This window comes from Rutilus rutilus (assembly GCF_951802725.1).
Source record: "Rutilus rutilus genome assembly, chromosome: 4".
In the NCBI taxonomy this organism is placed as follows: Eukaryota; Metazoa; Chordata; class Actinopteri; order Cypriniformes; family Leuciscidae; genus Rutilus; species Rutilus rutilus.
The window spans coordinates 17,233,669-17,260,195 of NC_140212.1; the positions used below are offsets into that span (position 1 = coordinate 17,233,669).

At 37.7% G+C, this 26,527-nt stretch overlaps 1 protein-coding gene across 2 annotated transcripts in view; it reads right to left on the bottom strand.

The window, feature by feature from the left end:
• The window catches only part of magi2a (membrane associated guanylate kinase, WW and PDZ domain containing 2a), a 250,463-nt gene that overhangs the window by 63,199 nt on the left and 160,737 nt on the right, over nucleotides 1-26,527 (bottom strand). For both annotated transcript variants that reach the window (XM_084408381.1, XM_084408380.1), the window contains exons 4-8: nucleotides 25,252-25,467; nucleotides 21,728-21,932; nucleotides 17,590-17,669; nucleotides 6,418-6,475; nucleotides 3,096-3,217 (exon numbers count right to left, since the gene is read on the bottom strand). In XM_084408381.1, the coding sequence (XP_084264507.1) occupies nucleotides 3,096-3,217; nucleotides 6,418-6,475; nucleotides 17,590-17,669; nucleotides 21,728-21,932; nucleotides 25,252-25,467 (681 nt within the window). The remainder of the gene's footprint in view (nucleotides 1-3,095; nucleotides 3,218-6,417; nucleotides 6,476-17,589; nucleotides 17,670-21,727; nucleotides 21,933-25,251; nucleotides 25,468-26,527) is intronic.

Consider the following 26,527-nt stretch of genomic DNA (forward strand, 5'->3'; position numbering starts at 1 on the left):
TCCACTGGTTTCAATGAAACTGAGAGAATGTTCCTTATAGGAACTTAAGAACTATGCAAAAACAGGCCAGGCGAATAGACTCTTGTTGTAGTCTCCCCTTGCACAAAGGGGGCACCGGTCTAGGGACGTACCATGCAGTCCAAACACACCGGCCCGGTACAGGGGGGCCTCGGAGAGGTCAGTGAGACTGTGAGAGCGCTCGGGAGCGGGACCCACATATGCCAGTCTGGCCCTTGGTAGGGTGGCAGAGGAGGGGCTCTCCTCCACTGTTACAGAGAACAAAAACCCTCAACTCACACAGGAAATCAAGAAATGTCATTGAAAGATCTAAGGTAGGTCTACTATGGACATAGAAGAGTTACATTTCAACAGGAAATTCTAGGGTGAGTTTGCCAAGTTGAACACCCTTGTTGGTCCACCCATTGCGAATAATCCAATTTAGAGTTTAGGGCTAGACATACAGTAGGACTGGGGTTGCATCCTCAACTCACACACGAAATCTGTAAATGGCATTGAAGGATACAAAGGCCTACTATGGACATAAAAGTGTTACATTTTAACAGGAAATCTAGGTTGATTTTGCCTTGTTGAACATCCTTGTTAGTCCTGGAAGAACGTTCCCAACAATCAGTTTTTACGGCTAAATTTAGGGTTAGGGATAGGGTTGGAGTTGAAGTCTCACGAATATAATCATCCTATAATTTTTTCTTTGGTTTATGGGTAGTTATGGTTAGGGTTTGTGTCTATGGTTTGACCAACAAAAGATGTTGATCCAGGAACATGTCCTACTTGGCAAATTGCGGTCACCACAAAATCGATCTACTAAAGAAAGAGGAGGTGTTCCTATGGATTAAAGGAGTACGGTCTGTATTGGTCAACATTTAACATTTGAGCATCTGAGAGACTGAGCATCCAGACCAAGTACATGATTTCTCATTCCTCTATGATCCATCTTTGCTTAAATCTCAAGGTACTGTACTTCTCTCTTGTGGACACACGATAATGAACTTGTCATGAACCAGTCTGACAAGAGGATAATGAAAACAAATCTTAATTCTACAAGTGAAAACAGTAATTACATTAACAGTATACACAGTACTTTTTTTGCGGAAGGCTATTTTCTACTCTAGTATGACCATATAAGTCCTTCTGGTATGGAAGAACTTGACTGGCCTGCACAAAGACCAGATATATCTAAAAATATAGAATTTCCTATAGAAAAACTTAGTGATGAATTGTAACACAGAGTTACATCACTGATGCTATTGTGTCTAGACGGGAGCAAATCCCTCCAGACATGATACAACATCTAGTGGAAAGCCTTCCAAGAAGAGCGAGAGCTGTTAGGGAGGACCAACTCTCTAACATTAATGGCGAATGGTTTTGAAATTAAATGTGGTGCTCGGCTGTCCACATACAGTACTTTTGGCCATATAGTGTAGGTATGTTGGAGGTTTCTAATGCAGCCTGCTCTCTCAAAAAGATGAATTGAAACAAGTTAAAGAAAGTTCTTGTTAACGCCCATTCTGGCTGAACATACTCTGCTCCTTACCTTTATGTGGGTGGCAGGATGACCATTCTGAATGGATAAACTAAAAAAGGAATTATTACTTACCATAATCAGTCCAAGGTCATATTATGAAAGGAGACACATTCTCATTTGATAACCGAGTCTCAAAGAAAACAGGAAGCATTCAGGCGTAGCTCAAAGAGCCTGTACAGCTATATTTACAGGATTAGTTCACCAAAAAGGAAAATTCTGTCATTATTTACTCATCCTCATGCCCATCCAAACCTAAATGTTCTTCTTTCTTCCATGGAACACAAAAGGAGAAATTTTGAATAAAGTACTGTTTTATTCCTTTCATGCATTTACAATGAATAGAGACAAAGGCTTTAAAGAATAGAGACGCAGCGCAGAGGATTGAGCAAAACAAAACACAACATGAATTAGAAGTCTAAAACGATTATTTTTACAGAGAAATGTTGAAGGATTCCGATATAAGAGAGGAGGAGCTTGAATTTGTTGCCAAGCCCCTCGAGAGGAGACTACTCTCACCTAAGCTTTCGCTACTCTTACATCATATGTCGGGTCAGAGGTCACACTTCTGCTGAAACTAGACTCGCATACTGCCATTACCGGAAGCCAGTGATTATAGTTTATAAAGTTATAAATATGGATATTTTTCTTACAAAAAGGACTTTATTATTAATTTTGATTATGATGGATAGATGTGCTTTTTGGGGCTTCAAAATCTAGGTTACTATTCACTTCCATTATAAAGCTTGGTATTTTTTAATATAACTCTGATTGTGTTTGGCAGAAAGTCAAATAGACCTAGGATGCATTGAGGGTGAGTAAATTATGGGATCATTTTCATTTTTGGGTGAACAAACCCTTTAAGGTACACACACAAAAACGGCATGATTTTGCTGACACCCAAATACGGGCAAATTGGACATGCTTTAATAAATTATCTGTGGGGTGTTTTGAGTAGAAATGTCCCTGACACATTCTGGGGACACCTGAGAGAATATTACATCTTGTAAAAAGGGGCATAATAATTACACAAGCCAGTCTGAATGATTTATTTGGTCTTGCCTTTGTTTTTTTATTTGTGTGGTTTTTTTGAAGCTTGAATTTAGCTCAGTGTAAGTGCATGGGGAAATTAATTTCTCCTTTTGTGTCCCAAGAAAGCCATATAGGTTTGAAACAACATGTGCTGAAGTAAATATTGACAGGATTTTCCTTTTTGGGTGAAGTAAAACTAATAATTCCAAAGGTCTGGCTGTAAGAAAGTAATATGCTTAACAAAGTTCACTCACAGATGGTACACTACCAAAGACAACGTCTGAGCTTAGATGTGTTTCTATGGAGACAGACACTGTGCTCATAAGAGAAATATAATAATAGTCATGAACACCAAGCCTCAATCAGCAATTCCAACAGATTTGATGTTAAACATGCCAATGCATGGAGAGCAGATACGTGTTATTATGATGTCATCAGTGTGCCTAAGGTTTAACCAGATTTGCATAAGTACCACACCTTAAAATTCCTCAGGTCATTTTTTAAGATATCAGTAATACTTTACCTCTGTAGACTGTAGGTAGGGGGAGAGAGGACAAGCCCTGACTCTGCATCTGCTGCTGCTGTTGCAGTCTTCTCTTGGCCTCTAAAACTGGGTTCTCAAACTGAGTCCTTCGGTTTATGTGACTGCAAACAGAAAAACAGAAATAGAGATTCGTTCAAGTTTATTTCCTGAGTGGCTACTTGAAAATACATGACTATTCAATATATGAGCCACCTAGCGTTCTGCCTTACTGACTAGCATTTTAACTGAAATGGAACCTCTTAAGTAACTGATCTGGAACACCATAGGCCACAGCTACAGCATACCTATGAAAGCAGCTATTTTATCAAATCTGTCAACTCTGACTGCCCAATATCTGCAGAATGGCACTGACTTTCGGCAACTAAAATCAGGGCAAAAATATTCACAAAAGTCATGTAGTGTATTCCAGCCTTACGCAACCTTACGGTACTCTAACGCAACTAATTTTGCTTCAGGACCCAGATTTTATATTGGCCACCAAATGGTGAGCAAAAACTGTACCAAAACCACTTGTTTTACAACCAAAAACCATTGATATTTGGTATTGAATGAACTATATTTATAATAAACACTCTTGACTCTATACACCATCTTGGATTAATTATTTAACTGAGCTTGCATGCAATACATACATGGCACATTCCATATCAGTAACTGGCTATTAAAGAATATATGAAGTTATGGCATTGGTTTGCTTTGTGCACCTTGAAAACTTGTTTCTGCAAATCCTGCAATTTAATTTCTCATGGTTGATCAATGCAAATCATTTTGCCCACCCAAGAATTGCCCACCCCCAGCAAACAAATACTGACACAAGCCATTAAATTTTATGCACTATACAAGAAAAAACATGAGTGTTAAATTGAATACCTTTTAAGGAGTAATTTAAAGTCAAACAAGCTGTGGTCATTGAGTAAAACAGAAACCCAGTCAGTCTTTGTCTTTGTTAAAGAGTGATGTAAGAATGAGATCAGACAGTAATGAGAGCATCCTCTGATCTGGAAGAAAAATGGCTCTTTTGACTGTCTGTACAACACTTGCTGTCAGAGTTAATTCAATCTGTTTTAAAAAGCACTGTTGAAAACCATGCTATTTGAGAGTACAAAGACAATTAGGCCCCATTAAAAGGCATTCTGTTGAAAAGAGGTAATGCTTTCTTGTAAAGACGTGGCATTTGTAATTACAGCTTTGTGCCAATTTTGAAAACATTGGTTTTAGATTTCTTTTGAGGTCTAAAGCTTGAAATTAAATCAATGGATCAAAGCATAACGAGCAAATGGAATTTGTCCCTAGTACTGTCCCTCTCAGTTTAGCTGACACCAGTTCTACACTTTCTTACAGCACATTAAGCCAAGGTTGGGCAAAGTAGAAACCAGCTTTGGAATTGGTTCTGAATTGGTCCTATTAAAGGAACACGGCCACTTTTTGGGACTTTAGCTTATTCACCGTATCCCCCAGAGTTAGATAAGTCCATACATACCCTTTTCATCTCCGTGCGTGCCGTAACTCTGTCTGACGCACCCACCACTAGCCTAGCTTAGCACAAAGACTGGAGGTAAACGGCTCCAGCTAGCATACTGCATACCGCCCAAGTAGCAGTGCTTCACCTTCTGAGAATATAGTTCCCAGTATGTATGCGGTTAGAAGATGGCTGTGTCTCATGTGACTTTGTTATTTGTACACGCTGTGACTATACAAATCACAACATGTAAATAGGAAAATGTTGGCGTTATTTTGTCACTTATTGGGAGCAGTATGCTAGCTGGAGCCATTTACCTCCAGTCTTTGTGCTAAGCTATGCTAACGGTGGGTGTGTCAGACAGAGTTACGGCACGCACGGAGATGAAAAGGGTTTGTATATGGACTTATCTAACTCTGGGGGATACGGTGAATAAGCTCCCAAAAAGTCCCAAAAAGACAGCGTGTTCTTTTAAATACCAACTGAAGAGGGTAAAGTAATGTCTGTCAAACCTGAAAATACACACACACACACACAACACAAATACAAATGATAAGCTTTTTGCGTAATGTTCTTGTTAAGTGTCTCCTCTAAAAAGCCACTAGACACAGATTTATAGTAAATTACAGTCATTTCACACCAGATGCAGCTTCTGATCTGCTCAGCTGTTATCTTCCACAACATAAAACCCACAATTGTACAATTACTGCTGAGGATGGGCCTTTCTTCCTTTTCATAGTTAGACAAAAAAAAAAGAATTTAAATAATAGCTCTTGTTACTTAAGAAATAAGTAAAATAAGTAAAATAAAAATAAAAACCAACTGATTACATTACCGAATACAAATTGCTTTATGGAAACAGGATAGATAGATAGATAGATAGATAGATAGATAGATAGATAGATAGATAGATAGAATAATTATGAAGTTTAAATAAATAAATAAATAAATAAATAAATTTGCTCAATGTATCATATACAATTTCCAAGCAAATATTCGGGTAGATAAGATAAAGAAAGACCAAGTTAAACTCAACACCCAAAGGGGAAATTCACTTTACAGCAGGACAATTTTAATTATATATACATAATATATATATATATATATACAGTGAGGAAAATAAGTATTTGAACACCCTGCTATTTTGCAAGTTCTCCCACTTAGAAATCATGGAGGGGTCTGAAATTGTCATCGTAGGTGCATGTCCACTGTGAGAGACATAATCTAAAAAAAAAAATCCAGAAATCACAATGTATGATTTTTTTAACTATTTATTTGTATGATACAGCTGCAAATAAGTATTTGCCCAATAGCAGGGTGTTCAAATACTTATTTTCCTCACTGTATATATATCAGTGTTTATTATATACAATTTAAAATATATATAATAAACATTGATAATAAATACCCAACAAAGCAGGTTGGTAGATGGACTGATTCTTTATGATTACAGTTCAATGCCATGAAGTTCCATAATCCCATCTGAGGATGCAGTGCTGCTTTTATGATGCAGTTGGAGAGAGTGTGTGATTGTGTATCCACTTGATACTACAGCTGCATTATTGGCTCTAGGCTTGCTGTTCTCCTCTGTCCTGGGAGGAAGAGTAGCCAAGCAAGCCATACTATAAATAGTTCCACCTCACCCCAGACTGTGCATTAAGCAAAGAAAAATGATGGTACACACACGCAAACACACTGCGAACTGAATTAGGAAACACTGGAGCAGCTGTTTTTCGTCCTGAGCATGGTGCAGAAGCTATATAACCATTTAACACAGAGTTGTGAGAAAATGAGCCAAAGTGCCATTAAACTGTGTGTGTTAACTGAAGCAGTTGAACTTACTCAACATAGTAGGTTCCATAAATAGGGTCATCGATTTTCTCCCAGCCATAAGGAAGCTCTGAAAAACAAACAATAAATAATTCCGCTTTAAACGTTTAATTCAAAGCTAGATGTTGTAGTAGAGTAGAGTCAAAATTTTGTTTCATTACTATATATTGGGTCTTTATCTTAAAAGGGTGCCATTTGGACTTTAAGTGTCCCCATAACTTACTGAGGAAATTAACAGAATACTGAGCTTCACATTATTATTTGAAAGATTTAGTGTGCAAATGCAAAATAACTTTTAAAACAAAGCATTCATTTTATTCTTAAACATTTGTCACAGTCTTTCACAATATCTTCTAATTTGCAGGGCCCCCATTCATCACCATGACATTTTAATGGATTATACAGAGTCATTTTTTTTTGTTGCTTTTATTGAAATTAAAATATTGCGCTTTCATTGTATGATTTCTTTTTTTCTAAACACATTTCTGAAAATTGCAGAATTTATCTTTGTCCTTGTATGTTTTGTTCACCTCTATTATAGATGTGATATTCATGCTTTTAAAAATAATGGTCTGATTTTCAGACAGCTTAATAGTTAGGGGGAAAAGGTTGTTTTTAAGAAAGAAATATTATTCTTGATACAAAATACAATAATATTTGTGATGTTATATGCTAATTAAGACTGACAATTGTGTGTATTGGCAGACAGACAGACAGCAGATAGACAGATAGACAGACAGACAGTGACACAGATAGATAGACAGACATAGACAGATATTTCCACAATTTTGAAGTAACCTTTACTTAAGTAAAGTAATTTAGTACAACAAATAATATTCTTACCATATATTTATGCTAAATAGCACCATTTCCTGAGAATATGCTGTTTTCACCGTCTATCCTAACATTTTCAGTTAGAGTTAGTGTCACTAATAAGACTTACAATTCATTGGTCACAGAGACTGTGTCATTCGGCTGAAATCTTATTATTAATATTTAGACTAAAACATACACATACACTTCCACACTCGAATACACACGCTCCATATAGCATGCACACACGCTGAGCTTCAGACGAAAGTGTCAAGGAAACACAGCATAATTACAAGCACACACACACAAATCATACATCCAGTAGCGTCGAGCAGGCTGAAATACCAGTCTCTGTGTACATCACACACAACTTTGTAAATTACAAGAGACAGAAAGTGTGTGATGTTCTCACTTAATCTGGCTAACACACACACACACACACACACACATCAAAGCGCTGTTGCGTATTACTCTACTGCTGTGCAGTGAACTTGTAAAGACAACCGAGTGCACAGAACAATCTTTGGGATGAACGTTTATAAGGATTTAAAGGGAAGTATTAAATGGGTGCAATAAAACTTTCATTTGTGCTATGAATATATCAAATCATGCAGCTTGTTGAGGAGAAGTGCATTATTACTTTTCAAAATGATTGTTTTTATTATTTTTTCCTTGTAGGTGAAAAAAATCCCATAGATTTACATTGACGGAGAGACCCAAGCCATATCTAGAGACCAGAATATATTAGAGCAGCATTTTACAGCAACCACCTATAGGGCCAGATTTAGTAAACACATTAGCATAAGAATTAGACCGCAATCTCATAAAAGTGCAGACGGGAGTGGAAAATCAATGCCCAAATTAAAGAACACAGACACAGACAGTCCATTAATGATAACGCAATATAAAAATAACATGGCTTGGTAAACAATATGTACAGATAACGTCTTTCTCTGGTATTCCAAAAAAAAAAAAAAAAGCGTGGAGAAAATGATCTCGCTTCTGTCACATGCTGTCTATTCTCTATGGTGCCTCCTCCTATAGCGCCAACTATGTAATGGGATGTGTGTGAGTGTGTGTGTGTGTGTGTGTGTGTGTGTGTGTGTGTGTGTTTTGCCGTTATTTTGACAGGAGGGTAGAGAAAGTTGACAGGAAATGAACTGAAAGAGAGAGGGATTCCCATGAGGGCACAGGGAAACTGTAGCTAGCCAAGCCATGCACTTATAATTTAAAGCATTTCAACTACAATCAAGCTACATGGTTAAAAAAAGTCTTAAACCTGCATGTCATTTTAACCTTAACGACTATTTTACCTGATTTAACCCATACTAATTAGTTTTGTTTGTATAAACTAATGTATTTAGGTTTAAATAGTGATATTAAATCATATTTTTGACTTGAAAACCAAAAATAGATACTAATATCTATCAATCTACTGATTTAACCCATACTAATTAGTTTTGTTTGTATAAACTAATGTATTTAGGTTTAAATAGTGATATTAAATCTTATTTTTGACTTGAAAACCAAAAATAGATACTAATATCTATTAATCTACTGATTTAACCCATACTAATTAGTTTTGTTTGTATAAACTAATGTATTTAGGTTTAAATAGTGATATTAAATCTTATTTTTGACTTGAAAACCAAAAATAGATACTAATATCTATTAATTTACATACCAATTAGTTACCATTTTTTTTCAGTGCAACCTTATCCAGTTACTTACAAAAAGTAGCTAATTACATTGATACTATTTAAAGAGACAGCATTTTTATAAATATACAGCTATCAGATGATTCTATTTTATTCATTTAATTACAAAAAACACACCATTCTAACATTATGTACACCAATAAATTAATAAATAAATGAAGTAATAAAATAGAAAACATGCTAATTGATTCTAACTGAGCCGAAAACACAGTGATGAAAAACTGTAAATTAATCAGCGAATTGACACATGACCCGTGCGAACAAACCAATTCACTCAAATGAATTACATTTCCTAATGTTTTGTTTGAGAGAGAAAAGATGTTTGATTTGTTGCCTCAGTTGGCTCTGCTGTAATGGCTTCACTATTTAAAAAATAACTGCTGTCATGCCACTGAAAAATTTAGTTAAGTTAGCAGAAATGCAACATTTTAGGCTTGGACACCAAGCCGACGGTCGGCCGTTGGGCAATGTCGGGCACCATTGGTTCTAGTGATTCAGCTTGATGTTGGGCCGTTTGTGAGAGAGAAATCTGATTGGCTGTTCAGCTTAGCGAACGAGTCAGTGCACGAGAATAATAGCAAAACAGCGAGCAAAGAAGTCAAGACGGTACAGACAGAAGCCTGCTATAATTTTACATAATCTTACCTGAGCATTCGAATGCGCGAATATTTTCGGAATAACTGAGTGGAATGAAGAAAGTGATCAGCGTGATTGATATTCAAAATGATAAGCAAGCGCTGCTTTGTTAACGGTTTGCATATCTGCAGTCCAAGTTTCGGATTCCCTTTTTGAATGACGAAAATAGACCATTGATATCTGCTGATATAGACATATATTTACTTACACGCAGACGCAGAACGCACAGCTAGTTGACAATCACCTTTAGTCCTTTTGGTGTGTTCAAGCGCAGCTATTGGCCGAGACACATCCGATGAAAGGCGACAACACAGTCAGCTTTTGTCGCCGCTAGTTCTTTGACATCGGCTTGGTGTGTCCACTGCACGTCAGTCAGGTTGTCTTTTTCTGTCTAAGTGGGCAGTGCTTGGCTAGAAAAAGCTGCTAAGTGGACCAGACTTCATACTGATAGTTTAACAAGTCTACTTGACTATGCGAGACACCACAGACATTCCAACGCATTCTCATCCTAGGGCGTCATATACTGACGCTTTTGACATTTCGTCTACATCGAACGCACATGGCACCCTTTAGCGTCAATATGACACGCACAGAGCTTTGTTCGGTTATGGGTAGGTTTAGGTCTGGGGTAGGGTTAGGGTTAGACCGCTAGGAGGCGCCTTCTGGCCCATATCTATCTGCGTCTCATATTGACGCTAAAGGGTGCCATGTGCGTTGGATGTAGACGAAATGTCAAAAGCGTCAGTATATGACGCCTTGGGATGAGAACGGGCTGGACATTCTGCTGTTCTCAGATCAGCTCTCTGCCTCATCGTCAGTTTAATTGAAATCTGAACCAATTGATCTTAACACAAACAGAGCATAGAGCTGAACTAAATGTGTTTAGAAAAGAACAGAAAAGGCAAAATTAGCACACTGACAAAAAAGATCATTACATAAAACCCCCCTGTTCTCCTTTCACGTCACACAAACTGTTGCCCATGGAGGTCTGTGGGATCAACTGAGGACTTTTACAAAGTAAAAGTGATATGTTAAAAACTGAATTTTAGAGTTTGGGCTAATCTCATAGCCTCCAAATATAGAGTAACCCACCCTATTTAGCCCTTGAGAATCGTGAGCTCAAGCTAATTACCTTCTTCAATATTTGCATTTTGTTTGCACAATATTTAAATAATCTTGCTATTTAAAAACCTGCCTGCCCTTTGCAGTGAAAACAGGCAGCAGTATCTTTTTGTTAAAAGCTTTGACCTTTACGGAAATGAGGGGGGTGGAGAAGAGAAGAGAGGAGAGGAAGGAAACAAAAGAAAGTATGAGGGGAAAAACAATATGAACTAAAGCTTTATAGGTTTGCTGAATCAATGTTTACGGGCTCGACAAAAATAAAATAAAATAAAATAAAATAAAATGCCACTAAAGTGGCTTTGGTGGAAATCGTTTATAGAATTTACTAGGGAATTGATTGGTAACTGTTTTAGTAATTGCCATTGTTTAACAGGTAAGATAGTTTTCTTTTATTGACAGAAAAAATAAAGAAACAATCTTTTTATTTTTTTATTTGAGGGACAAAATCATTATGTGCCTTAGTCATTTTCATGAAAAAAATTGATGCATTTATTTGATAAAAAAATACAGTGAAACATTCATTTAAATGTTAACCAATAATTTAATCATTTTTAAAATATATTTTAAAATGTAATTTGTTCTCTAGGATTCTTCGATAAATAGTTGTTTTTTTTGTTTTTGCTGCCAAAAAATTATTTGTTATCAAAAGTTGTCAGTTTTGCAGTCTTTCAATAATGTCAAGGCATACAGCACAATAAAATCGCTGTTAGTGTGAAAGGTTTTGTTTTTGTTTTGAATTGACGGCCATTTAAAGGTACAATATGCAATAATTTTTTGCCGCTAGAGGGCGCTACATTCCAAACAACAACAACGGCGTAGCTTGATGACGATGTGAAGGAGCGTGGAATGATGGGAACTGTCGTTTTAAACTCCACCGTGGATGTAAATCAGTCAGACGGGAATCGAAAAATCATGTTCATGGATGAGGTTAAGTTTTATCTTTATAATGACATGCTTTTTGTGACGAGGGGGGCGTGGTTCAGCGCGGTCTGTAATGGGAGAGAGAAGAGACGAGCGTCCCGCAAGTACGTCAAGTGCAAATGACGAAAACCTGTGTCTTGTTGCAGTGATCGGCGTGGAGAGAGCCGCTTATAAGCCGCGCTGGAACGAGAGAGACTGGAGAGAAAATTGGACGCAGAGAAAGAAAACCGGTGGATCCGAGCTCTCATTTTTGAACTGTTTTGTGCCGTCGCGGTTGCCACGGTGAATGCGCGTTGTGCGCAACTTTTGTTTGTTTTGCTTTATTTTAATAAAGTACGAGTCCCAGTCACGCCGACCCGTCTTCTTCCTTCCTGACTCTTGAACCTCATCACACTTTTATTTCATTAAAATGAATTAACCGCAAGAAAAGTAACGTTAAGGTTTAATACTAAATTGGTTATCATAGATGTTACTGTATATGTCGAATCCATTGTTGTGATAACGCGGCGCAGTTTTACGTGTTCTAAACAATTGTTGTAAAAGTACATTCGAACATACCCACATCATTTGCCAAAATACTGATTAATCTTTATGTATAACACATGCTATATTTATTTACATGGCCATAAACACCAGACGTGATAAACAATGTCAATAAACTAAACACAAATCTAAAGCAATAATACTTCCCTTACATAAACATAACTATTACCGAATGCTACATTTGGAAAATATAAAATTAAGCATGCTTTGTCGACAGAACCAGCTGCAATCGGTAAAGAATAATTGTGTTCCATAACGACTGCACGAAACAAGCTAACGTTTGTAGCTTGATAGACGCTACAACTACAACTTCCACATTTGTCCAGGACTCCACGCAGTACGAGCGGAAACTGAGGGTAACGCGGATATGACGCAATTGACTGGCGACTCCCAGCTCCCCCCTGCTCTAACGCCCCGTTTCCTTGGTTAAAATCGCAATTTTCTCACGATTTAAAAATAGTTGGAAACATTTGGGATATTGTAAGTAATCAACTTAACAAAATATATAACACTGGCCTTGAGATTATGGGATATTTTAATGCAAAATTCTTACATATTGTACCTTTAAAAGTAGCCATGTATAAAAAAAATACATATAACCGCAAATATTCCTATTATATTATAGTAGCTGTTTTACAAGTGGCACAATGTTACGGAGGACTCAGGAATAAATATGAATTTATCTACTCCTGTTTATTTGGAGTAGAGTTCAACTATTAGAGTGCAATAATAGAGACTTTCCCACTTTTCAGTGGCTTTGGTTCAGGAGGCATTTTTCCCATAGGGATTTCAAAAAAGTATTTGATAAAGGGTAATAATCCATGAACTGAACCAACCAGCTACGAGGTGAATCACAATATTATAAACTTTAATTTGGAGCAAAAAAGCATTTGAAAAGATAAAGATACAAGACTGTGCACTTAAATTTCAATGAGTGAAACAACTATTATCCCATAAAGCATTGTGAATTAAATAATCAAATTAGAAATAATGGAGAAAAATAAAACTATTGATTTAAAGTTGTTGATTAAGTATATAGAAACAACATAGTTTATTGTAAATTATGCGTATAGACACACATATTTGAGCAGGCTATTTTGAGAGTGTAGGAAATCTGATTTGCTCGTCATTATTCTCTGATTGGTGGAGATTTCTTTGCAGAATAATGGGCAATTTTTCACCAGGAATTCTTCTCACCAAAAATGGTCTTCAGAAGTGTCTGTGAAGCAAAAATGGCATCATCTTGCGTACTAAAGGCGAACGACTGCCACTGAGATGAATGGGAACGGATTACTTTCTTCAGCATTAGAAGCATTTTTGAGAGATAAAGGGAGACATAGATTTGCCTAAAACCCAGCGTTCCTTCAAATTAACATTTATGTGTTATGTGACTCTAAGCGTTTGTGAAAGATAAAACTACTTCTGACGGCAACTAAACTAATTACTCATGAGAAAATGCAAGAAACTGAAAGCAATATCTGCTATAAAAAAAGAAAAGAAAAAGCTGTTATCAGGGGATGTTTATGAACCAGAATATTCCATTTCAGATCCAATCTCAATTGTTACAGCTAGAGGAAAATTAGGCTTTTTGTCGTTCTAAGAATGCACAATAGCCCAAAATTGCTGTGACACCTCATGCAACTTGCATGAATTAACATCTCAGTGAACAATCACACCGCTGTGTGTTGTAATGCGACGCTGTTGGGCTTTTGCGTGAACATTTTGTTCATTAATTTAGCTAATTTGTACAATATCACTGAGAAAACAAAAATCACTCCTGTATTGACACAGCTGTCAAGTGATAAAGCCGCATCCATCCATCAGTCCATACATGCATCTGTTTCTGTAATCATATCTCCACCTGTTCCCAGCAAGTGTGAGCGTGTTATATTTTTTCGGGGTGCTCGCTGACAGTGACGGCTTCAGAAATGATGAAATGCAATGAAACACGAGCGACAGACACAGAGAGACATGTTAGTTGTGCTTATTCATTCACTCGCAAACCCAGGGAATTCGTACCATCAGAGAGAAACATCGACACGGGGAGAGAAGCGAGATGACAGGTAAACAGGAGAGACACTGTGGCATATCTACGGAAACTTCACTCCGTGCTGCGGCAAATATACGCGGGGAAACAAACAGTCTAGGAACATGAGGGTGACAGTATTAAAGAAAACAGCAGACGACTTTGATTTGCATCCAGAGCTGTGTCTGTGTCTTCCCTTCATTTTCCAAAACAAAAGAGGGCGGCCGAGTTACGCAACAACGCACGCGTCCGCGCAAATCCGCAGTGATGAGTGTTTTCACAAAGCTGGCTGACAGGCCTTTGAACTGCGGGAATCCGCTGACACGTGAAACGCGTTGTTTCGCACATGCATTCTAACAAGCAGCACCTTGCACTGGCACAGTTGATTATACAGCAAACACAAAGTTAGCTTTTAGTGCACAAATGTGTGAACTGAGAGGAAGATAGCAATGAATAAATCATCTTACAGCAACTATAACAGCGGTGAATACCTTGCAGACATGATGAATTTAACATCATATTCACTTTGAGATACTTCAGCTCAAGATCATTTCAAACACACTCATAAGTGCTAGAAGTAGAGTGTGAAGAGAGTAACCAAAAGAAAAATTGGATTGTTACACTTGCTAAAGAATATGTGAGTGGTGTTTGCCAGTGTAAAATTCACTGCCTTGATGCTAGAATGTTTTGGGGCATTGCCTTATGGTTAATGGGGTGTTCTGGGTGGTGTTGATATACAGTTGCAGTCACAGTGGTTGGTAGGCGTTGGTAGATGGTTGCTAGGGTGTTGTTATACAGCTTCTAGGGTGTTCTAGGGGGTTGGCAGGACATTGTGAGATGGAATACATTTACACGACAACGATGCACTAAAAATGGAAAAGTTTTTCCTTTGTGAACAAGGATTCGCGAAAATGACAAAAAATGCTGTATTATTCACGACAGGCCAGTAGTTGGCGATGTCACTTTGTAAAGAAACACTACGCGCCTATACAGACTGAACAGGTAATACGCATGACATTACAGTTTTCACAAATTCACGTTTTTGTAGTTTACACGGAGACATTAATGGTATAGTTTTCAAAAACGTGCACTTTGAAACCCGTTTTGAAAAGTTTGTGTTTTCAGGCCCCCAAAATGCCATTGTCATGTAAATAAAGGGCCAAAACGCATAAAAAGTTGTCAGGTTTTAGTTAAAATAAGGGTGGATTCTAGTTAGGTAGGCAAAACTTGCCACTACATGCTATTGTGTTTTGGGTCATTGTCAAGGCATTGCAATGTGGTTGCTAAGTGTACCACTTGTGTGTGTGTGTGTGTGTGTGTTTTGCATTTGTTAGGGTACTGTGGGTGGCTACTAAGGTACTGCTAACTGGTTATTAGGGTGTTCTGAATGATTTCTACAGCACAGCTAGGTGGTAGTAAGGGTGTTGTGGTTGGTAGCTAGGACATTGCTAACTGATTTCTAGGGTGTTCTGGGTGGTTAAAGCAATGGTTGTGTGTTATAGGTGGTTGCTTGCCAGTCATCATCAATGAATTTATGCTGTCTTCATGTGGTTTCCTACTTCAATCTTTTTGAATTGAACCAATTTAATTTTGAACTTGTCGCATTCAAGTGCTTTGTTGTCGGAAAGAATAATGATCATGAAGGACACCAGGTTTATTCTTGCCTATTTATTTCTTGGGTAAATCTTATTAAAGACAAAATGTATTGAAGATATTTCATTTTGACTAAATTGCAGAGTCCCATTCATTGACAACCATATAAACATTCACCACGCTATTTTGTAATTTCAGACAAATATACGTGCTATGTTTGCTGTGTATAAACATACTGTCAGGGTTCTGTCACTTCTGAATATACAGCAATCATTCTTTCCTCCGCCTTATCTAAAGTTTATAGCACGCCCAGCTTTTGAAACTCAGGTATCAAAATGATCTCAGAATTTTCCAGTAGTAAATACGACTTGAGATGGCGTCCAATTTCCGACTTGGAAACTCGTAATTACGATAATTCCAAAGGCATGTTAAGGCAGCATTAACCTAGAGGCTGCGTCCGAAAGCTTAGGCAGTGACTTCACTGTAAAAAGTGAACAGTTGGATCAACTTTAAAAAATTACTTCAATTGGTAACACCTAAAGAAATTAAGTTTTCTCAAAATTTTTCTCACGTTTTTCACGATAAAACGTGATAATTTAAGTTGAGAAAACTTAATTTCTTTAGGTGTTACCAATTGAAGTAATTTTTTTTATGTTGATCCAACTGTTCACTTTTTACAGTGTTGCCTCGCTGCCCTATCAGGCAATGACTTTACGAAACTGATTTCAGACAGACTTCTGAGGCAGCGTAACGGTTTATTGATCTACAGCAAAATAGTGATAACTAAGCAAATATTGAATTACTACAATAGTAATTTCTTGCTAGAAATTACATCAGAAGAGGAAAATGTTGGTCAAAAACTTACATTTACACACAAACTGAACTTTCAGATGCCATCTTTATTTTTTAGCTCAACTGTCACAGAATTAAAACGCACAGGGTTGTGGGATATCAAAGAAAGAGGAGGATACATCTATGCTGCCTTCAAAAATCAGATGAAGGTATCTCAGGAGACAGGAAGTGAAGCTAACATTGGATTTTGGATGTGCCTTGATGGCTTCCTACCTAGGAACGCATCTTCCCGAAGGCATTTTTAAGCTTTCGGGCGCAGCTCAAGTCTCTATAAAAAAGGTAGCCAACCAAGAGCAGGGTTCTGTATACTTCAGCTCCAACCCTGCTCCAACACACCTGCTTGTTATTTTTAAGTAATCCTGAACACGTTTATTAGCTGGTTCAGGTGTGTTTGATTAGGGTTGGCTAATATCAATGTTGGCTACTCCTGCTTCACAATATCCTTGTCTCTAGATACAGGTCCCATCTTCAGTTTCTACAGGATTGTTTTGACTTGTTTTATTGTCTGCCAAACACAATTGTCCAATTGCTTTGAAAACCAATAGCACTTATCTCCTCAAAAAGCTGCATGATTTTATCTATGATCAATAATAATAGTGATGCTTGATCTATGAATGAAGAAACATACTGTATTCTAAACTGTGTTACAGATAATCCCACTGAACTGTGCATAAATACACCAAGTTATAAAAAAAGATATTTGGCTGTTACATTGCTTAGCAATCACCGCCTGCAGTTAGAGTAATGAACTTGATGGAAGAATTTTTTATCAGATCAGACTTTTATAAAATCACCAACCCATTTCTGCTTCACACCTTATTTAATAACACTTCATAACTGTGGTCAATTTCACAGGCTTTATTTCAGTAGATTTAAACGTTTGTCTTTGGCTTGCACCATGTGGAGAGTAAAGCAAACAGAGTCATAATATATATAGAGAAATGAAAGACAAACACTAACCGTTCTCTTTGCATTCTTCAGGGGGCTTCGCTTTCTTCGCAAGCCGGGGGTCCAACCAGGACGTCGTCTTCGTATTGTGGCTGGAGAGGAGAGAAATGGAGCATAAAGGGAAAAGAGATGAAGAGGAAGAGAGGGAGAAGAGACTGCTGCAAACTGCTACTGTAAATCATCACACTGAGGAGACGAGAGAGACTGAAATGAAGTCTCAGGAGACCTCATCTCTAAAAAAAGTTTAGCTTAACAAAACGGCAATCGATACTTTTAATTAGCTGTAAGCATCTCATTAGCACAGCAAGAAAGAGAGGAGGAGGAGAGAGATGGCGAGGAAGACTGACTGACTTACTGTATGAGGGAGGAGAACTGAACATGAGCAGCGATTTAATTAAACAGTTTAGTACACAATGTTTTTTTGTCATCTGAGACCAATTTCAGGAATCATAAAAAAAAATTTGTGCCAGATTTTAGTGTCACATGCTCACCGACAGCTAATTGCCTTTGCAATGACTCTTAGCCTCCAACAAAGTTCAGACAGTATCTGAAATGTAAATGTTGAGTCATAGTCCTGAGGTGTGGCTATGACGGCCATCTAAGAACAACCAATAAGACTACGGCAACTGATGACGCAAATGTGAGAGACATTCTAATTAAAATTTTGATACTACCTTCTCTATTTCATTCAACATTAGATGTTCACACAACATCTTGATAATTAGCCAATTACACTAATTAATGTTACAGTTTCGTTGAGTTGGCTGTGAAGTATAAGCAGTCCACATATTCCCTCTTTTACCCAGCCATGACAGCAGACAGTTCAATTTATTTTTTTGTTTCCCAGGCAAAACATTGTTTACATTAGCAAAAGGGAAAGGTTGGTTTTTATTTGCGTTTGTCAAAGTGGATGCCAGATTTTGATTAAAGTTTTGATGTAAAAAAAAGAATGGAATCGGAAGATGTTGCAGGTCAGGTTACAACCTGCATCTCTTGCTCCACCGTCAGGCTGAACGGTTCTAAGAATGATAAGGAACGGTTAGGTTTCCATTTGTGCCTGGTACAACACGGCACGATTACAAACTGTCCTCGGCCTAGAATTCTCACCACGGTTGACTAACCGTACCGAACCGTATTGGTAGAATGTGTGCATTGACGTCCCCCGGGACTTGTCTGTTGCTTGGATACCGGTTTCACTGTATAGCTCACTAATCGTGCTATTTGAGCGACGTAAACACAAATTAATAATAACATTTAAATAAATATCTGATCATACTCCAACTTGGCATGATGCTCAACAGCAATGCTAAAAATGCTTCCCATTCTTATATTTATGAAATGCTGACACATTTAGCAAGAAGCATGCATACTATGCATTTACTCAACTCAACTCAACTCAACTCAAAAACTCAACTCAACTCAACTCAAAAACTCAACTCAACTCAACTCAAAAACTCAACTCAACTCAACTCAACTCAACTCAACTCAACTCAACTCAACTCAACTCAACTCAACTCAACTCAACTCAACTCAACTCAACTCAGCAGTTGAACTTTTTTAATTTGCTTTACAGTACACATTAAATCACAATATACCATTCTATAAATACCAATAAATACAATACAAAAACTTCAAATCATATATCTATATTTTAAAATGTATTCAAAAGGTAAAGAATAAAAATGTGTTTTCAAAGATTTAAAAACGTCAAGCGGTGATAAGGGAAGCTTGTTTAGGGCATACAATAGCAAAATTCCTCTCTGAGAAATATTTTTGCACTCCTACTCGTGTGATATTTCTCATGTATTTATACACTTCAATTGCTTTTCCATATATTTGATATTTGTCCCTTGTTGATAGCTAGAAATGTGTGTGTTCAATCTTCAAACTGTGACTGTACAGTACTTCTTTTCCTCAGGGATAGTACTTATTTTCTGTTGTATCGTTCATGACATAAGCTAAATATGACTGACTCCGAATGACGCGAGGACAGTCTGTCACTGCTTCATGTAACACGACACAACATGCACACTCACACACACAGTTTGAACTGGCCCACACAGTGTGACTATTGAGGATTTAATGGAGTTGTCAAGCAGCCAATGGCGCCTTGTTTTTCTCGATCTCCCTCACAGACGGAGCGTCTTTAATTCTCAAACTGTAGACACTTCTCCATATGTCTATCTCTCACCACGCGCACACACGCTCATACTGGACCATATTAATCATGACAAAATGTCTCTGTACATGCATTCAGTCACATTCAAACTCCCAAAGCAACCGAACATAAGCTGTGGAAATGCACTGTGCCAATAGATTGTCCTTTGATACGCTTTTATATGAAATTAATTTTCTTTTCTGTAAGGGGGATGAAAAAGTAAGAGAAACCAGGGAGGAAGACACACAAGGGTAGAAGTGTGGAGTGTCATAGACAGCGAGCACATCAAAGGTGCACCATCTTTTTGCCCCAGGCTGCAATTTCTCTGGCCAGTCGCTTGGCAGAGTGCCGTCAGTCGAGTCCAATCACTGAGACAAGCGAGTCTACCTTTCTGCCACTGATCTCAGAGCTGTTTCTACTGTAGACAAAAATGGTTCTCAGGGAGGAATGCACTAAGCTTTGAGACATGGTGAGTTATCCTGCTGGAAATAGCCATCAGAAGAGAGACACATAACCGGACGGACATGGCCAACAACAATACACACAAAGTGTGCCAAGAAAATTTCCCTCACACCATTACACCACCAGCATAACCCTTGAGACAAGACAGAATGGATCAATGTTTTCATGTTGTTTACACTAAATTCTGACCCTAACATCTGAATGTCACAGCAGTCGAGACTCAACGTTTTTCCAAACTTCTATTGTTCAGCCTGTGCGAATTGTATCCTAAGTTTTCTGTTCTTAGCTGACAGGAGTGGCACCCGGTGTGTCTTATGCTTATGTTCGACGTGTTGTGTGTTCAGAGATGCTCTTCTGCAGACCTGGGTTACAACGAGTGCTTATTTGAGTTACCAATCAAAACCAATTGGCCATTCACCTCTGACCTCTGGCATCAACAAGGCATTTTCACCCACAGAACTGCTGCTCACTGGATATTTTCTCTTTTTTCTGACTGCTCTCTGTAAACCCTAGAGATGGTTGTGCATGAAAATACCAGTAGATCAGCAGTTTCTGAAATACCCAGCCTGTCTGGCACCAACAACCATGCCACGTTCAAAGTTACTTAAATCACCTTTCTTCCCCATTCTGCTCCTGCTCCATGTAAAAACTTTTTTTGGGGGGGAGGGAAAATACTGAACGCACCTTTAACCCTTAAATGCACACTCGGGTCTTTAGTGACCCGGGATGTCCTTCACAACCCTCCTCCTCATTCATTTTTTAAAGTTAGACATCAACCTTCTTAGTATTCCTCAATCAATTCATTATAAATGTATTAAAGAATGCCTGTTTTTCCATTAATAATTTGTATAGGGTCGCTAACGAGCCTAGGTGTGTAACAGTTTAAGTATATTTTTTCTGCACAACAATAATTGAATCTTTGATGATTGAATAAGTGCAATTCACCTTTATTCTATAAGGTAGCAATGTCTGATACACATTGATGAAGTGACGTTTCACTCATAGTTACCGCAGGCAGAAAACAAAAGAATAGGAAGTATCATCAGCAAAACTTGAAATGGCTCAGCGATTTACTGCAGAGCAAGTACTGAACGCAATCAAATATTAGTGTCACTTGATGGTGGATCTGGTGAAGAAGCTGTCAGTGATCAAAATGTTAATTTTGAAGATGATAGTTTTGAGAATATGTTTGAGATGGCAAATATAAGCCAGATGCTGAATGTACTGAGAAATGAGCTCTAACGAGGACAGTGATGATGGTATAAAACATCTGCTCAAACTGAACCCTTCCAAGCTCCAAAAGGTAACAAAATATGCTTTATTCTATTCTTCTGTAATTGTTACTCTAATATCAGGATAGTTTTAATATTATCGTGACTGGTAGACATCCATCCGTGTTAGATATACTAAAGACCAGAACATTGGCATACTGATTGGCGAAACATTCATGCATCTAAGGGTTAAAATATGCTGATTATAACTTCTAATTCTAAATAATTAGAAATTTTACAGATGGATAGAGATACTCACTCAATGAAGTACACTTCTCCTTTTTCAGTGTAAGCCATCTCCCAGTTATCTGGCAGAGGACCCAGCTCGTCATTCTCATCCAGTTTGGGAGGCGATTTTGGAGGTTCTGTCTCTTCTTTAGGGGCATCTGTGGAGGTCTCAGAGGGGCATGTGGTGGGCATCTCTCCTGAGGCATCTGTACTCTTGTCTTCATGTTCACTGGACTCTAAAAAATGCAAGAAAATTGTAAAAAATTGACAGAATAAAAATGTACTGCGAAATTGTTTAAACTAAATCTATAACCCTTTTAACAGCTGCAGACCTACATCTCAGATTCAAACACCTTTATCAATCAAAAAGAACCAGATAATAGAAGTGGATAAACATGATGAATAGTGTATCTGAATTCAACTGAATAATCACCACCAAGAGCTAACGCTTATAAAAAGAAAACTGTCAAATTTACAAGAATCCAATATTTTGGGAGACGTCTCCAACTTTTAACAGCGCGGCTGGTGCAACTCTGAGTCCAAGACTACAGAGAAAACCGGTGAATGTGAGTGAGACAGAGAAAATATTTATAAGAGAGAGAGAGAGAGATGTAACTGAGATTTGAGTTTGAGAGTTTCTGAGAGAATTGAAAAGCAGGTCACTATAAGAGGAGCATGTTAGAAAGAGAAAAACAGAAGACTGTAAGACGGAGAAGAACAGTCAGAGATAGAGTAAGTTGGACTAAAACAGTGAAATAAGAGTGGAGTGATTAAAATGGAGTCTATGGTGATAAAGCGAGAGAGAGAGAGAGAGAGAGAGAGAGAGAGAGAGAGAGAGAGAGAGAAAGCAGAAGAGAACTGAACGTGTCCTAGTTTGAGTTATGGAGGTTGGAGGTCCCAAAGGAGAGGCGCAAAAGACAGATCGAGGGGAAGAGAGAGGGAGAGACGAAAGAAAAAGACACCGAATCCCATAACATTCACCAGTACTGATGTTTTAATCAACTGAGAAATGAGAGGACAGCTTCACTCAATCACACTCACATAAACACTCAAACACACAAACACACACACACACAACCTTGTGAGCCATCTATCTAGACATAATTTCAAGGCATCAAGGAGTAGTCTTTTGTCACACTTGGTGAATGAATTACGAATATTTTCCAGCCATATAATAACCATATATTTGTTTTATACACTGTAAATCCTGAAAAAGTATTTGCTCAGGAAAACTGTGCTCAGATCTCGCAAGATACCAAACATGTAATGAAAAGGCAGAGATTTCAATATGAACTCAAACATTTCACATAAAATGTCAACGCCAAATTATCTGAGCTATTCATCTTAATATTATACATCTATTATATACTCTTACTTGCTGTCAAAAATGGTCTTATTGGTTTCGATTTCCCAAAGATTTTAAGAATAACTTTGAAGACAAACTTTACTGAATCATTCAGAACTCCATTAAAGTCAACATTAAACACATTTCACAAACTATTTTATGTCCTTAATGTGATGCATTTCTGAGTGAAACAATATATTTAACAATAAATAAATTGGGTGGGAATTAAAGGTTGTATCAGTGATTTCAGGCCCAACATTTTTTTTATCACATTCATCTAATCTTTCCTAACGATCCGCTAGCTGCCCGCCCCATAAGCATGCCGTCAAAAAAACGCGTCTCTGTAGGCAGCCTAGGCTCTGAGATCTGCACACAAAAACAACTGGTTTCACCAACCACTCAAAACCAAAACAAATAGTGTTCCAACCAATCACCGACAGGGGGAGGGTTTTGTGCTCGTGCACGGCTGCACGCAAAGTCGGAGCTGAAGAAGAAGCTGGCTCAAAACCTCACAACACCCTCCCCCTGTCGGTGATTGGTTGGAACACTATTTGTTTTGGTTTTGAGTGGTTGGTGAAACCAATTGTTTTTGTGTTTTTGTGTGCAGATCTCAGAGCCTAGGCTGCCTACAGAGATACGTTTTTTGACGGCATGCTTATGGGGCGAGCAGCTAGCGGATCGTTAGGAAAGATTAGATGAATGTGATCTTTTTTTGGGGGGGGGGGGGGGGGGGGGGGGGGGCCTGAAATCACTGATACAACCTTTAAGTTAGGCAACTTGACTAGGAAATGGAGGCCGAAGGGTTAGTTCACCCAACAATGAAAATTGTCATTATTTGCTCACCCTTGTCTTCATGTTTTTCCAAACCCATAAGACTTTAGCTTATCTTCTAAACACAATTGAAAGTTAAATGGTAAAGCTCAACCATACATGCCTGAGGCACGAGAACCAATGAGGGTTGTCCTCTAATGAGAACTGAGTACAGTTGAGCTTCCAATTACAATATATCATGTGCTCTACGTATGTGTGTTGATCAAAGTTTTTATGTGAATAAAAGCCTAAATGAAATCAGTTTATTATATATAGACCTTATGTAGCCCCGCCCCATTTCAGCTCTGTGCTCGTTGTGTTCTGTCTTCCGCGTTGTATTTCCACAGCATGAAGGTAAGATCTTACGGATTTATAAATGAACCGCTTGTTTTAAAATATTCCCGGTCTTGATTACAATACTTTACTATACTACAACTAAGATTTCTAATATTAATATAACTACTATAGCTAAAACTACTATACTAATAGTACTATACCACTGCAAAAACGGAAGTTCAAAGACAAAATTCTAAAGATGTTTGCTTGTGCTTAAGGTCTATTAAGCAGAAGACTTGGATTATATGGCTCTATTCATATGGATTACTTTTACGATGTCTCTATAACCTTTTTGAAGTGTCAAAGTTTTGGTGAATGGACTTTCAATGGAGGGACAAAAATCTTTCTGGTTTCATTAAAAAATTTATTCACTTGTGTTTTGAGAAGAAAATGATGTCTTATGGGTTTGGATGACATAGGTTGAGTAAATTATAAAATTAGTAACAGATTAAAAACAGATAAATTATAAAAAAATATATATATTTTCCTCTTTCGAATAACATGGACGGATGAATCATGCACAGTAAGGCCAGGAACTTGAATTAAGAAAGTAAATAGGGTCAATTTTGAATTCATGTTTTTAAGTGAGCTATTAAAGAGCTATTAAAGAGCTCAGAGAAATACAAATTCCTCTGGCGTTTTTTTTTATATTACTGGATATGAACAATACTCTAACTAAATTCTAAGATTCTAAAGATGTCATGTAGGTGTATTAGAGCCAGAACAAAACAAAAGTTTTTTTTCAGTACATCCACACTCGATGCACGTTTCCGCCCCACAGAGCTGCTCCTATGGAGCGAAAAACAGGCAATGTGTGATAACATGCTGGCACGACAGTTGCTAGGCTATTGCCCTGACAACAGTGGATACTATGAGGTAATTTAGAGTGGAGGCGGTTGCTATGATACATGATGCACCTAGTGGCCCCACGGTAATCATCTCTACGCTAGTAACCCTGATCTGAGGTCACAGCAGTAACTGAATTTACTACACTGGAGAGCCCGTACATGACAAGATGGCATGAAAGATCTCTCTTCTTCTTAAATTGATTAAGAGCTCCTCACCTGGGGTGATGGCCACTCCGTTGCCGTTGATGACGGGCCTCTCCTCCTCTTCCTCCTCAGGTGGCTCGATGCCAGCCTTCTCCATGTTGCTGACGGACTTGTTGCGTCTACGTTTGCCCTGTGATCTGGGTGTGGCGCCTGGCAACAGTTGCTCAGCTACATTCAGCAGCAGTGGGCTGGGCTCTGCCGGGGGCTTCGGGGTGCCGTAAAAGTTATCTGCAATCAATCAGACGTTTGGTGTATAATTGACGTTTTATTATAATGTAAGCTCTGTCACCATGATGTTATGTATCTATGTATCTGTCTATCCGTGTATCTGTGTATGTATGTACTGTATGTGTGTAATGTATGTATGTATGTATGTATGTATGTATGTATCTATCTATCTATCTACCTATCTATCTACCTATCTAACCATCTATCCATCTATCTATCTATCTATCCATGTATGTATGTATGTATGTATGTATGTATGTATGTATGTATGTATGTATGTATGTATGTATGTATGTATGTATGTATGTATGTATGTATGTATGTATGTATGTATGTATGTATCTATCTATCTATCTATCTATCTATCTATCTATCTATCTATCTATCTATCTATCTATCTATCTATCTATCTATCTATCTATCTATCTATCTATCTATCTATCTACCTATCTATCTACCTATCTAACCATCTATCCATCTATCTATCTATCCATGTATGTATGTATGTATGTATGTATGTATGTATGTATGTATGTATGTATGTATGTATGTATGTATGTATGTATGTATCTATCTATCTATCTATCTATCTATCTATCTATCTATCTATCTATCTATCTATCTATCTATCTATCTACCTATCCATCTATCCATCTATGTCTGTCTATCTATAAATACAAAGTTCAAAAGAACAGCATTATCAATAAATGTACAATTAAAGTATTTTAACGTTTAAATACAATTTAATTAAATAATACAAAAGAAAAAACTACGAAAGTGAACATAAAAGCAAACTTTGGAATCAAAGAAACAAATGGTTAAAGGGATAGTTCACCCAAAAATGAAAATTACCCCATGATTTTCTCACCCTCAAGCCATCCTAGGTGTATATTACATTCTTCTTTCAGACGAACACAATCAGAGTTATATTGAAAAATATCCTGGCTCTTTCAAGCTTTATAAAGGTGAGTGAATGGCCGTCCTGATTTTGAAGTCCAAAAAAGTGCATCCATCCATCATGAAAGTAATCGATACGGCTCCAGGGGGTTAATAAAGGCCT